General features: G+C 43.6%; 2 protein-coding genes across 2 annotated transcripts; one reads left to right on the top strand and one right to left on the bottom strand.

Moving 5' to 3' along the window:
• The first annotated feature begins 251 nt into the window (after nucleotides 1-251).
• LOC149839943 (IRK-interacting protein-like) lies at nucleotides 252-2436 on the top strand. Its single transcript, XM_090002924.1, has 2 exons — nucleotides 252-392; nucleotides 493-2436. The coding sequence occupies exons 1-2, from the start codon at nucleotides 333-335 to the stop codon at nucleotides 2011-2013; spliced, it is 1581 nt and encodes a 526-aa protein (XP_089859050.1). The 5' UTR covers nucleotides 252-332; the 3' UTR covers nucleotides 2014-2436.
• A 4202-nt stretch (nucleotides 2437-6638) lies between these two features.
• On the bottom strand, nucleotides 6639-14034 carry LOC149839942 (uncharacterized). The gene is made up of 4 exons (XM_090004286.1): nucleotides 13537-14034; nucleotides 10280-10359; nucleotides 7401-10167; nucleotides 6639-7315 (listed from the first exon to the last, which is right to left on the bottom strand). The coding sequence occupies exons 3-4, from the start codon at nucleotides 9969-9971 to the stop codon at nucleotides 7028-7030; spliced, it is 2859 nt and encodes a 952-aa protein (XP_089860412.1). The 5' UTR covers nucleotides 9972-10167; nucleotides 10280-10359; nucleotides 13537-14034; the 3' UTR covers nucleotides 6639-7027.
• Between the last annotated feature and the right edge of the window lie 971 nt (nucleotides 14035-15005).

The raw sequence follows: 15005 nt of genomic DNA, 5'->3' as shown, positions 1-15005 counted from the left end.
TTGCTGATTTGAGCGTCACCATATGCATGCCTCTCTCTGAACACTGGTTTTAGAGAAAGGAAAGAGACCCAGGCTACTTGGGCCTTTGCTTTGCTCGGTTGCTCCTCCTACTTGCGGTTAAATGATACAGTTGAGGACCATCAGGTCTCATTAATGCAAGATAGCAGCCTAGTCAACAACCTCTCCCTCTGGGCCTCTGGGCCAAGCCACCATTAATACCCCCATCTCTCCCCTACAACAGCACTTGTATCTCTCTCTCTCTCTCTCTCTCTCTGTATATATATATATATATATATGGCCATTTAAGAAATGAAAACGGTGAATGGAGGGGAATGATAAAAGTGCCTTCTTCTACAGGCAACGGTTGCAGAGAAGCCATGGCAGCATCCTCTGTATGAAACCCATCTCAAACTCAAATTTGCTTTTCTCGTGTTTTTAGTTTCCGTCAGGCTTCCTTTTGCTGAACACAATTGCTATTTGCTTTTTTGGTAGATTAAAGGAGGAAGTGGAGAGAAGAAAGGGGAGCAGCACCGAGCAAAAGCTATGCACCCATTACCCAATTTCACCACCGGGGAAGAACCAGTCACAAAGGCCACAAACTCCGCAGCATACCAGAGAACTCCCCTGCACACTTCTGTGCCTGTTGAAGCCTGCACCACGGCCAAGACGTCGGCTTCCTTTTCGTCTTCTTCTTTCTTCAATCGCCGAGCCTGCGACCTGCCGGAGCCGGACGAGAAAACCGTCTCTTGCAACGCTTGCCGCCCCACCGGCCGCGAGAGGATCTCGTTTGTGCCCGTGGAAGCGAATACTAATGGTGGTGGTGGTGATGGAAAGGGTCTGAACGCTACCAACGTCTTCAAATCGCTTCTTTTCTCGATCGCGAGGAAGAGTCCCAAGTGGGGAGTCGGCTGCGACCACTCTCCCTCCTCTTCTCCGACGTTGAGGCCCAGAGACGACCAAAAGAACGCCGCAATCGCCGAGCTCACGCAGAAGCTCGTGGCCGCGAACCGCCGGAGGGACGACGCCCTGGTGGAGGTCGCCAGGTTGCGGACCTCCATGGGAGAGCTCGAGCGCAAATTGGGCATGCTCGAGGTGTACTGTCACGATTTGAAGAAAGCGTTGGACACCCGGATCGCCGAAGAGGCCGCCACCAGCGTCGTCGTTCTGGAATCCGCCGCCGTAAACGGCGGCCGGCACAAGAAGCACGCGACGAACCCCGCCCCCGTCTTCGCCCCCCGCGACGCGGAGGCGGTGCGGGCGGTGGAGGCGTTTCTCCAGTCGGTTTCCGACTCCCGGGCGTGCGTGCGCCACCTGGGGAAGTCGCTCGCCGGCCATCTCGGCCAGATGGGGACGAAGGGATTCGAGCGGCTCACCGCCCTGCTCGGCCCTTACGACGTGAGGGTCTCCCCCAAGAGCTCGCGTGCCGTCGTCTTCTACCTCGAGGCCCTGCTCAGCCGCACGCTCCACGACGACTTCGAGACGCCGGGGTTCGACCGGTCGAGCTCCGACGCCGTGCTAAACCCGTCGGAGAGGTGCCGTGCGAACCTGGACGCGTATTCGGCACTCAAGGGGCTCTCGTGGGAGGAGGTGCTGAGCAAGGGGACGAGTTGGTTCAACGAGAACTTCAGCAGATTCTGCGACCAGAAAATGAGCTCAATCATAGGGATGCTCGGGTGGAGCAAGGCGTGGCCGGAGCCGCTGCTTCAGGCCTTCTTCGGCGCGGCCAAGCACGTCTGGCTCGTCCACCTCCTGGCCTTCTCCTTCCACCCGAGCCTACCTATCTTCAGAGTCGATAAAGGTGCGGCCTTTGATGGGTTGTACATGGAGGACATGGCCGGAGATAAGCTAATTCTAAAAAAACCCACCACCGCTGCCGCCACCGCCACCGGCATGCACTCGGGTACTGCGGTGAGGATCATGGTATCACCTGGGTTCTACGTGCACAGTAACGTGGTCAAGTGTAAGGTTTTGTGTAAATATCAGCAGCAGCAGCAGAGTCCTGTGTCAATCTGAAGACCCAGGATCGAATCCCATGGGAGCTGCCGTTGTTTTGTTACGATTGGGACATGTAACGCTGGATGGTCCTGTCCTCAACCCGGAGTTTTACCTTGCAGAAGGCCCGAGATCCAACCCCGCTAGTACATGGGAGCTGCCGTTGCTTTGTCACGGTTGGGGCATGTAAGGCTGGATGGTCGTGTCCTCAGCCCTGAGTTTTACCTTACATGAAGGCGAACCCGACCCAGTTCTGGGTGAGAGTTTTCTTTCATCATCAAAGGTAACGTTGTCAAGTGTAAGGGTTTGTGAAGATATCAGCAGCAGCAATGGCAGAGTTGAATTGAGTAAAGCAAAGTTTTGAGATTTTGTGCCGCTTTTTGATATACTCTTTATCTTCTGTTTATATAGTTTTGAACTGAGGAAAACTTTTATTAGTTGCAATCTGGGTTGAAGATTGATGCCTTTGCAGGCTTAGGCCTTGGTCACATTAGGTTCGGGCTGTAGCTTAATTTGGGCCTGAGCGTGGTTTATTTAGTTAGTACGTGCATATCACACACTCTGCCCCAAAAAAAGCTTTTTCTAAGACACCAACATCCACCACAAGAGTTCTTTTATGCTGCCAAGAAAAGTTCGAAGTTCGAAGTTCGAATCTCATTGGTAAAAGTGAATGAAATGGTTTATATGACCTAGTTGATCCGAAAAACAAGTTTCTAGGTGCAAGAATTGAGACATTCTGTGTATCCATATTCTCTAATTTGCCAAAAGCTTAGCTCCGTGTACATAAGAATTAGGGATAGCATTTGCTACTTATCAGGAACCCTCTACTTGAAACTTAATAGGGGAAGAAGCTTGTTTTGATCAAATCTGACCTCATGGATATTTTCAGCATCGTTAAAATAATAAGAACGAACCCTTGAATCATAACTTTTTTATATAAAAATATGTTTTTTTTTTGAGATTTGAAAATTTGATACATTGTAAGCCATTGATTTTTTTAGCCTTTGTAAAATATGAATAAGTAGATCACAATGTATTAAAATATAAAAATATTACATTTTTTCACTGTAGGGTTTCTTGCCCACTTAGGTAGCAAACATTATCCCTAGGGATGTTGGGTTTGTTCCCACAGAATCGCTTTCTCATAAAGCCTGAAAAAGCGATTCTAAAAGCCTCTGAACATGAGATTTCAGGCAGCATTTTGATTCAAAATCATGGCAACCTGAGAGATTTCCCTGAGATTTGGAATCAGAATGATTTGAAATCCCATCGAGTTGAGGCAGGCACCTGAACGTACCCTAAGAATTAGCCCATAAATGTAAATTCGACCAATCATCTACAGGAAACTTCTGATTAAATATTCATGTTAGACTTGTCTTGCTGCTATATTTCATTTAGTTTAATCTGAATTCTTAATACACAACTAAATATCTGACCAGCTCGCCACGGCCCATTCACTCAGTTTTTTTTTTTATTTACATAGAGAAACCACCCTCAGGATCAGACCTAGTCACGCTGGCCTTGCCTGCCGTACCTACGGCCGCTATCCCGGCAGCGTAAAACTCGGTGGGCTTATCCCTTGCCCCCATGGAGTCACCACACTTCAGCTTCGATAAGGGTTTAAAAGCAATTGTCTGAGATTTTCGGAGCATGTTGGTTAGGCGAGGGTTTTACACTGGTAAGATCACAGAAAGGTGGCAGTAGACGCAAATTCCTTTGACGATCCTTAAATCTTCAGTGCCTACGTAGAGCACACGGGAATTTATATTCATACTGCTGCACTTTCCTACCGTGCATCCTGATCGTTAGGAACATTTCAATTGAAGGTGTATTAGTCACCAATTAGTGTCTACATTATCCTGATTATAACAATTATGTGCTGCTTGCTATGCGTTAGACAGGGTGATGGGCCAAATAGTTGTGTTAATAGTATTTTTTTTTCATTAATTTTACTACTATTACACTTGTCTCTTTTGAAGGCCATGTTGGTTCTTGATTATCAGTGGTTGATGAGTTAGTGCATAGAACTTTGTTTACGCACTCTGAAAGGCACTAATAAATGAAACCAACCATGGTAGCCCTTTAAGATCAACCCCTGCACCAAAAAAATTTAGCACTGAGGCTCAGTTGGTACTTTTCAGGCAGTGTTTGGGTCCTACTAGTACTCAATTGCCGTGATAGTCATATCCAATTCCTTGGACTCTAGTGTAATTCAATTTCCAATGGGTTTTGTACAATGTGGTGCTTTTCTAATTCCTTGGTGGAAATCTTGGTGGAAAGTGCATCCCACTAATTTTTTTTTTCCTTTTTTTTTCTTTTGAAAGGCAAGCTGGGGTTAGGCAGACCCCCACCGGTTACACAGGGTTTTGAACTTGCAACGTCTCAACACATGGTGATGTGCACTAACAGCTCCTACCAAACAAGCTGAGCCCCCATTGGTACTAATTTTTTTTTCTGACTTAACTACATCCTTTCAAAAGCCCATTAGGGCTCCACACACTTGGCTAGGTCGGTTGGCTTAAGGTGCGGGCTCAAAGTTGAAGGGGCGTTGTTTGTTCGCTCCCCAGGGTGTGCATCTTTCACCGGAAAGGCCCAAGAAAGAGTGGATTTTCCAGAGGTTTTACATATATGAGTGGAAGACAAAGAAACAATTGAGGTCCTGGGGAAGAGTGTCAGTGAATGAATCCATCCTGCATGGGTGGTTTTCTTCGTTAAAAAAAGAAGAAAAGAAAAAGCTACACCTTTCCATAGCCTTCTCTCTTCACAATTTGAAATCAGCTCTGTCGGTTGCTGCTTTACCAAGCAAGTTACTAACATACTAACTTCATTACAAGATCAAGGACAACATGTTCCAAATATACAAATATGGATTCTGCCAATGCAATGAAATTTGACCTTCATGTCAATCCGAAAGAATCAATTTTTTCACGGAAGGTGAGTTAGCTACCTGCTAGTCGAAAGGATAGCAAGTAACAAATTATGTCTAGGTAGGACATGTATTTTTATTACTATAGGTTAGGTGGGGTTACCATTATCCTTTTTTCAATCTTATGTGTTCCTCTTAATAATGACCTCAAAGTCTTTCAAATATTCTTTGCCTTTGTATGTGTTCCTTGTAATGACCCAGAGTCTTCCACATATTCTTCACCTTTTGTTGTCAGGGTCGGCTCAAGAGAAGTTGAGGCCCTAGGCATATTTCATTGGACGCCCATATTTCTCCATATTTTTTTTTCATTGGAGGCCCACAGCATTAGGGATGGCAGTGGGGCGGGGGACAAGGGACAAGGTCTCCACCCCCGCCTGCCTCAAGATTAGAACCTCCATCCCCGACGGGGATGGATTTTAACCTCCACCCCTGCCTTCATCCCCGTTTCATGTCCTCCATCCCCGGTTCAAACGGAGACGAGGCAGGGCGGGACGGGGAAAAGTATGGGGATGAATTTTAACCTTCGTCCCCGCCTCCATCCCCGTTTCATACCCTTGATCCCCGGTCCAAATGGGGCGAGGCAGGGTGGGGCCCCGCCGGTCCACTGCCATCCCTACACAGCATGTGTCATGAGGCCCACAGCATGTGAAATATAAGCATTATATATTTTATTTTGCATCTGAGGCCCTAGGCGGTAGCCTCAAAACTCAAAAGAGGCCAGCCGACCCTGTTTGTTGTAAAAGGTGATAATCTGCTTGGGACCTCAAAGAAAAAAAGAAAAAACTCTCATAAGAGTTTTCAAGCCCATGCACTTCACTTACAGTACAAGATGGTTTCAGGAAGCTTTTCGGCACACGAGGAGATTGAATATTCCGTCAAATATGATGGGACCAGGATGCTGTAGCTCAGCAGCACATAAATGTCTTGCCAGGTCACTGATTATCGATGCATCGGGCATCTAAATAATTTTAGTTCTGGTCCACTGAAGATTCTCGGCATGTTAACTTCTGATCATCGAAATTTTAATTGATCCAACAACCAAATGTCAGATCAAGGCCAACAGAAAGCAGTTTTGTACTAAAATTATGAGAAATGGATAGGATAAACTTTCATCCTTAAGAAAACATCTCATAGCAAAAGAAAATTTTGCGCATGAGAAATTTTGATATGATATTTTTTCTAAAATGAAAAATTCACTTTTTGTGTGGCATGAGAAAAATAAAATGAAAAATATTAGAAAATGAGAGACAGGAGGGGCGGGGGGGGGGTGGAGCAGCTTCTCCACCGTATCTCCCAGTGTAAAATTCTGCTGAAACCCGGCAACCCACCGGCAATGCTGTTGTCGCTCAAGTAGCTGAAGAGGAAATCCATTCACATTAAGCACAGGCGAATGGTATGGGTTCTAACAAAGTTTCCAACCAATCATCCCATCTAGTAAGGTTTTCCAGACCTGCAGCATTTCCGAAAAAAATCGATTTCTCAAAGTGCTGGGAGATGCAAAGCTCGGGGGGATCTGAACAAACAATGGGTTCAATACAAATATCAGACAATTATGGGCACACAATTAAACCAGGATTAGGGGTTGTGACCAAGTGGAGTTGCAGATGGAAGTTCATGTCGGATTGATTCTGATTGCAACTCCTAACAGCAAACAATGTAATGCATGAGACACAGCATTTGGGAGCTAAAGCACAAACTGCTATGTCATGCTTCAGGAAAATTCAGCAGCATAGAATATGGGCATATATGGTGATCAAAGTACAGGATGTTGGGAGTCTCATACATTGCCCCATCATTCAAAGATATGAAAAGAAGAGCGGGCTCTTGATTCTTGTAGTGTCAGTCTCTGCCACTGGGCGTGGTTGGTTAAACTGCTAGTTGGCCACAGTACCTCTTTATCAGATCAATCACAAATGCAACATAACTGAGTTAAATATGGGTTACCGACCTCTGTGTTGGTGATATTTGCATATATATACAAAACTAGATCAACGTGGCTTTCAGACAACATTCTGCTTGCTTAGCTAGCAGGACGATTCTCTAAATGCTCTTAATAAATTCAAATCACCAACCGATCCTACTGCCTGTGATGGATAAAAAGAACTGCAACTAGGCTCTTCCGACGGGAGAGAGAGGTGGGTCGGGAATGGATTTCATGGAACCTGTCCCTTGGAATCTATTGGACATCTGGAACCTACCACCTTCTTGTGCAGCTAAGAGGGACTCCAGTAGAGTTTTGGTGCCCACCCCTGCCGTGATGGTATGATTTCTACTGTGCAAAATGGCTAAACCGATGGCAAATGCCTGGAGAGAGGAGATGGGTACATCAAAATCAATCGAGTACAATCCTTCATGGACTGCTGCAAATCTCAAGGCAGGTGCATCTTCTTGAGCGCCCTGCCATAGAAGATTAGAATGTGAATCAGTTGAAAAAGATTCTTGACAGTCGGCAACTAGAAGAGCATGGACAAAAGGCAAGTACCTGCATGAAAAGATCAACTTGTTGAGCAGCATCTGAGTCACAGAAATCTTGTGAGAAGCACAAGCTTCTCTTGGTTTGTGATCTTTGGCTGTCAAGAATGGTAAGGCTGCATCCCTCATCCCAACCCCCACAGTCACACAAACCACCTGATCTCCAACGATCGATTAAACGGGAAGGCATGCCTGCATCACTGACCGGTATAGCATGCACACCACTTGGAAGAATAACTTTGACACTGCTACAAGATTGGTTTTCTTTCTTCAACGCATTAGGAACAGATGGGCTTGAGTAACTGGCACATGCCTTGGCCCCAGTAAAAGCTGTTCCAGTACTCTTACTGTTGCCATCTTGTATAGAGCCATTTTTGACTGGTTCAGAAGGCATCTTGATAATGACTGCTGCAAGCTCATTGATAGAATTATTATCAGGCAGCAGATCATCCAGATGATTCTTACGATCAGGTTTTTCATGTGACGGATCTCTCGATCTCCATCCAGAAAGAATATACTCTATCATCAGTGAACTTTCTGAAATACCATCTCTGGCCAACTGAGGGAACAAGAAACACCTGGCCTCCATCTGACCAACAATATTAGAAATATGCCATCGTTTATCGTCTTTCTTATCCTGTCTGATCCATGCATTCTTTTTCTTAATGCCACTAACAGAATGAAAATTGTACATCCAATACAAAGTGTTCTTTCCATTGATGCTGATTTTCCTTTCCATGGCTGCAAAGGCATCCCTATGGTTGTTTAAGGAAAACATGAAGAACGGTATTCCATCCTTGCGAATGATTTGCAGGAGTGCATGCTGAGCCAGAGATATTGGCTTTTTATCCAGAAGCAGTGAATTTGTAGGATTGGCGGATTGCTGGACAGAGAAACCAGAAGCTTTTGCTGTTGTGTCATCACTGGAAGAGGATAATGTTTGGTTGGATGATTTACAGCCCTCTTGTGCTGCCACGGAAAGCTCTTGTAATAGAGACTTGCATATAGAAGCAGCTTCATGCTTATGCGGTGTGGATGATGCTGTAGATGAATGCAGATGGTTCCTTGCTTTTGATTTAACTAAAGGGCTCAACATTCTCCTTAATGGGCTGAACTGACGTCTGAAGTGGGTCTTTACTTTATCAGTTGGCGAACCATCATCTTGATGAGTAGTTGTGTCTGATTTAACTGAATCAGATCTAAGAGTAATGAATGGTGAACCTGAAGTCCTTGTGCCTATTCCCTCTCTGAAACTGTGACTTCTGGGTGTTCTATCCATGTAAAGACTAGAGCAATGAATTGGCGATGAATGCCTCTCAGTTGCTTGCTCCTTTACTTCATTTTGACCAACCTGATTATGCAACAGGCCAGTATGATCGATGCTGCCACTCTTGCTAGCCGACATGAAATTATTCCTCGTGCTTGAAGTACCACTGGCAGGTTGGGGCTGTTTTTCTAGTGTATATGAAGGAATTTCTTTATCCACGTTACTGTTTAAGCCAGCTGTTGATTCATCTGCCTGGGAACCCTTTCGATCCTTCAGTGGAAGCATGCATGAATGCTGAATTTTGTGGCCTAAATCAGCAAAAGAATCTGGGGGTGGGTGAGACCTTTTTGACAAGCTGCTGGCTTCTAGATCAGTAGCTGTCACAGCATGCGTGGATGGTAATGTGAAGAAATGGTCATTGGGGCAGTTTCCAAGAGAATCACCCTTGTGTCCTCTAGATTTTTGACTTACCACGAAAGAATCTCTCGCACAGGAGGATACATCTTGGGTATCAGGTTCCTCCAGGGAACTCAAGAAATCATAGTTTTTTATACCTGATGTGCGGACTCCCTTCCTTGCTGAAACAAATGCATGCTGTGAAATGGCTTCTTTATCTGCAAACTTCATTTTCATTTTCTGGAGATCAAAATCCATATATCTGAAGGCCTGATCCATTCCCAGCCTTTGAGTATCCCTTAGCCTGCCATGTTCATTGTGAGCTTTTGAATTGGAAAAAGCTGCAGGATTTTCAGCTGTCTTCACATGGTTTGCACTGGAAGATGATGAACACCCATGAGAGTCTGATGTAGTTAGAGTTGCCCTTGTTCGTTGAGTAGAGGAGCTTCTGTTATCTGTGCAAGAAGATGTGGATGGATTGGAAGCAGAGAAGCGCAAATTGGTTTTGGAACATGATGCCCGCCCAGCTGCCTGCTTCTGGTTGTGCGTCCAATCTTCAAGAAGTGACCAATCTAACACACCAAAATTCAATGCCTTATTTTGAGATGTGTCTAATTCAGGATGCTGGAGATAACATGGTAGACTTGACATATATTTGATGATCTCATCCTTTTTGCACTTTGGATGCTTCACTGAATATGTAGAAGGTGCTGGTTTAACATTGTGAACATTGGACATGAAAGGATGCTCAGCAGTGCTACTTGATTGGTGTATAGCCTTCTCTGGTTTCAAACTTATATGTCTATCCCGTATCTTTAAACCTCTTCTGCCTCTAGGAGATAGAACCTTTGTTCCCTTTGCCGATTTTGAGGCTGGATGAGTTAAAATATTCAACTCCAAGTGATCTTCCATTAGCATACGTTCTGATTGTCTTGCATCATTCACTGTTACCTTTGAGGGCACGGTGAGGTGGTATGGATTGTCTAATTTCCAAAAATGCCATAGTGTGTGCCGTTTTCCAACTAATAACCCTCATAATTCAAGACACATGACGCCAACAGAATTATCTTCATGCGGTACCACTGAACATGCTCTTTCTAGTCGATATCAGAACCTGAGTATTCCAAGAAAAACACCTTTGAGCATGTTTTCTCTGTACGTGCATTTGAAAATGAAAACATCATAAAAGCTTATTAAGTAAAAACTTGGTAATGAAGGATACTCACCATCGCCCAGGAACTTGTGGATTCTTATCTGTTATCTGTTGATATTCAGCATTTCACTACTAAAGCCAGAATCCCTATATCTGAATGAAAAAGAAACAAACGCTCATACCTTTTCATGGAAAATATTAATATGTGGAGACTGTACTTTATATATAATACAATGCATGGACTTGGCTATGAAGCTTTTGAAAAATGTGTGGTCTATTTTTCCTTTGTACATATCTTTCTGAATTTTATTTTATTTTTGTTCATTTTGGTCATTGTAGGATCAGATCATATGTAACTGAAAGATCCTATCACATAAGATCTGGTCAGATTTTGACATGGGCCGACCAACATTTTTACTTGGATTTTTTTCTGTTTAGAGCCATATTTCAGAAAATCTACTTCCAACTGATTTTGCCTTAAAGCAAGGAAGCAAAATTTGCCACTTTGTCAAATCACGCAGAATAATAACACCAGTAGCTACCTCGGTCTGATGTTTATAATAAGTTTAAGGGGAAGCAATGAAATCACCACACAACACTTCAAACATGGTCATAGACACACCACCATTTAGCATATGACAGGAAAATGAAGAAGATTTACCTGAACTTCATCAGACTTTCATGAACATGCCAATCCTCCAATTACAAAACTGAATGCCTTCAATTTGATTAAGGTACTAGAAGGGAGAAAATGGTTCTCTTGAGCATTCATTCTTCCAATAGCATGCTACGGTTGTAGTTATCCAAGAGTCTGTTATCCAGACCATCTTGGATTTTTGCCTCGCTGAATTTTTGTAAGGTTGTTTATCTAATGCTTTAAGGTCAATAGGAAAAAATCTGCTTTAGCCATGTTAAGGAACCTGGCTTATAAGTTTGTGACGTGTATGTTTGTGAGAAATGAATTTTCCTTTATGGTATCCACCAAGGATGGTGAACCTAATATTGTACTCCTGTTCCTTGTTTAGTGCGTTCAGAAGGATTCATATAATGGAAGTCATTACAGGTGCATAAGATGCATCAAATTTATTTACTATCATGGAAAACTGTGCTTCATTCCCTATGGCAAAGAACTAAGCTTCATTCTTGAAGCTTAAACTGGTGAGATCTAAAACTTTTTTAACATTGCCTCTGCAATCAATCATCAAGTCCATTTGTTTCTGCTGAATGCTTTCTTTCCTTTACAGATCATATCCCATGGTCCAAAGCTTCCAGAAGCTCTTAAACCCATTTGTTGTTGCTTCAAGCAACACAATCCATGTAGTGAGATACTGCACGGTCTCCACCTACAAATGAGATCTCATCTGCGATATGGAACTTAGGCATGTTTTATTGGCCCCAAATGGGAAATAGTATCTCATAACTGTGAGAGAAGATTCTCATTTGCCCCATTTCTCATGTGCAAACAAACATGAGAAAATGGGGCAGTGAGATTCCATATCACATTTGGGGCCATTTTACTCACTCTTCTTATGAATCCAAAACACATTGTCCACTCTGTGCTTTGTAATCACATGATTTCAGATCACATGGGATGTAAACAAATGTGTCCTTTGCTTCTCTTAGGATCACTCCTCTGATACTATTGCAAGCACTTGATTAATGGAGATGATAGATTGTACAATGTGGCGCATAACCTTGCCTTTGGTAGTGCTCTGCTCAATCTGATCACCACTTTAAATTCATGGACCTTGGAAACCTTCATCATACAATATGAGTATGCTCCAAAACCCACCAAGCCATAATTTGTGTATGGACTGTAACAAAATGTGTACTTTCAAGTGCTTTTATCCATAGAATCTCTCATTTTAAACATGAAGTCGCTCAGCCTAATTCAGATCTAGTCATCTGAATCACAATTTAATGAATCTCCGCTTTTAGATAAAAAGGTGGCCCAGCCTAATGCAGACCAGGTCACTCGAGTCACAACGCTGAGACAGGTTATAATCTATTCTTAGATATGTTTCAGAGTTGGTGCAAACCTAAACCATTTTTTTCCTTTTGGACCTGTGCGACCAAAAGAATATTTCAATTTCTAAGCAATGGAATCAAATACGCACTGGGTAGAAAGGAAAAGGTATCCTCAGCTAGCGGGGAACAATCTACTGAAATCATGTCAGAAGTTTTCCCTGACTTCAACCCTTTGCAAATGACCAAAACGAGCCCAATGTTACTTCTTATACCTTTATAAGAGCCGGCAATTTGCTGCTTTATCTGCTGAATTCCGACTTTAAATCCTGCCAGCTTCCTCCTTAGTTTAGATCCATCCCTCTGACCTCATCTTAATAACAATCAGTGTTTCCTCCCTCATTAAGAAACCCTGCTTTTCTCGAATTGATTCTTCTTGTTTATAATGCCATAATTCCATTCTATGATTGAATAAATATTTCTAAATACCATTGCTAACTTGGAGCACAAAGAAAGAAGGCCAAAAGGAAAGGGAAAGAAAAGGATCATTCTCAAATTCCATTCTCAGCAACCGAATCCGACAAGAGCCAGGCACAGACCTTCTGCAGTAAAAGTATCATTTTAAAGTTTCAGGGATCCTTTGCACGAAAGATAGAGAAGAGGAAAAGGATAGGGAAAGGAACCTTATTCAAGTGACCTGCATGATTTAGGAACTCAACAGATCACTTTAGGCCTTAACTGCATAGTTTATGTGAACATGTTAACCACAATTACATAAAAAAAGATCCTAAATACACAAAAAGGGCTCAACTTTGCTAATCTTTACTAGGCGCACTCATAAGCCAATGAAGAAGAGCAATTTGACAGGCTGTAACTCTAATTAAGAATACACATGAAAATCGGCCAAAACTTCCACAATTTCTCGCACCAACGCATAAAGTTGCAGAAGATCGACATGATTCTACTAATATTCAGGAATAATAATAAAGATTTGACATAAAGACGGCAAATTCTAACTCTAATAGGAAGATTCAACTTGGCTTTGCCTACTCCTAACGCTGATTCTACGAAAAAAGAAACGCTTGTAACAAACCGAAATTCTACTTAGTTGTTCTCCACAAGGCCGAAATTTCCGGGGGAAGAAAGGGGAAAATCGCCGATCAACAAAACCTAAATAGTTAACAAACACAAAATATCAAAAGCGAAAAGCTTTCCTACTGAACATACATTAGCATGAATATCTACAGTAAATAATAACATAAAGCAATTCCTCCATGAAATCTCTCCGATGAAAAAGCAAAAGAAGAAAAGAAAGAAAGAAAAAACAAAAGAGATCCTCCAAAAACTCTTTCCTCCTAAAGTTACCTCCATTGCGCCGACCACCGACGCGACCAGACCAAGACTCTCCGACTTCCGTCCACCGAAATCCTCGCAACCCCCTCAAAAGCCGCGTGTAGGCCAAGGAAAAGTGGAAAAGCCCGAAATCTCCGTCTTTTCAGAACCTAACTCCAACGCGCATCCACCGGTACGATCATAAATCCCCGGAACTCCGTCCGTCGTAGCAACCGGAGTGCCGGAAACCTCCCCGAGCTCCTCCTGCAAAATTTGAGCCTCTCGGCGTAGAGAGAAAGCAAAAGATAAGAGACAGCGACGGGTTTTCCCCTTCGCCGGTAGAGTAAGGCACCGCGATACGTTATCCGCGTGTGAAGGCGAAAGGACGACGCCGCTCCTCCGCGACGTTGCAGAGAACGTGAGGCGAGAGAGAGGGAGATCGTCTTCTTCTTTCTGGTGGGTACGGCCCCTCTGCGTCACTCCTGTAACTCAGAGTCAGTGGGTGCTCTCTCTCTCTGACTCTGGTTCGGCTCTGGGTTGCAGGGACGACGTCGACCGTGGTCACGTCTCGAGCACATCAAAGAGACCCACCTTCTCCGCTGCCCGTGGGTCCCGCGGGCAGCCTTTTCTGCGCGAGAAAACTGATTTATTGTGTGGGGACCGTGGGACCCTGGCGTCGGTCTACGTCACGAGCGACCATGGGACCCGCTTTCCAGCTCAGCCACACACTTTTTGCTCATAGTTTTCACTGGATCAGGGAAATGACGGGGGAGGTGTAGAAAATGACGAAAATGCCCTCCACTCGGTGGGAACCGGAAAGAGCGTTTCCAGGACGCATCGTTTCGACTCGGACCGTTTTAGGATCGGTCGGAGTCGTTCCGAGTCGCAATTCGCGGGGAAAATGGTGTCTTGAGTCTTGACCCAAGGGTGAGTATGAAGAACAAGTCTTTCAAGCCGGTTGCTGCCACCTCTAAGAAAGGTACAATTTACAAAACCAATCCAATATGTAATTTAAAAAAAAAAACGACATATTATGATAATGTTGATGTCTTTTTTTTTTTCGAGGAACCATCGATAACCAGGTCACTTAATAAGCCCATGTCCTTGTGAGGTAAAAACTTTAAGTTGAGGACATGACCAATGTTATCAATCTCGATGTGTATGGATCATATCTACCCGTATTGGCCAATACATATCATATAAAATCGATAGGCTTCACCCTTGAATCAGCTATTTTGTAATAATTGTAAAAAAAAAATATTAAAAATTAAAAGTTAATATTATTTTAATCATTTTAACACGTGTCACCTTGTGGTTGACACAATAGTTTTTTTTTATGCTGATACAGAATCGGTTCACTTGAGTATCGGTCGATAGAGCTGAATCGGTGGCCAAATCATTCAAAGAGTAATAATGTGTGAAATAAAAAATCTCAACAAAAGTCAAACACGAACCCAGCGATGGGCCCAAAGGAAAAGTCATGGACACTCAATGCATAATTT

Source organism: Nuphar pumila, chromosome 4 (genome assembly GCF_984573655.1).
Source record: "Nuphar pumila chromosome 4, dmNupPumi1.hap1.1, whole genome shotgun sequence".
Classification (NCBI taxonomy): Eukaryota; Viridiplantae; Streptophyta; class Magnoliopsida; order Nymphaeales; family Nymphaeaceae; genus Nuphar; species Nuphar pumila.
Note: the sequence above shows the minus strand (reverse complement) of the source record. Positions and strands in the feature narration are given on the sequence as shown.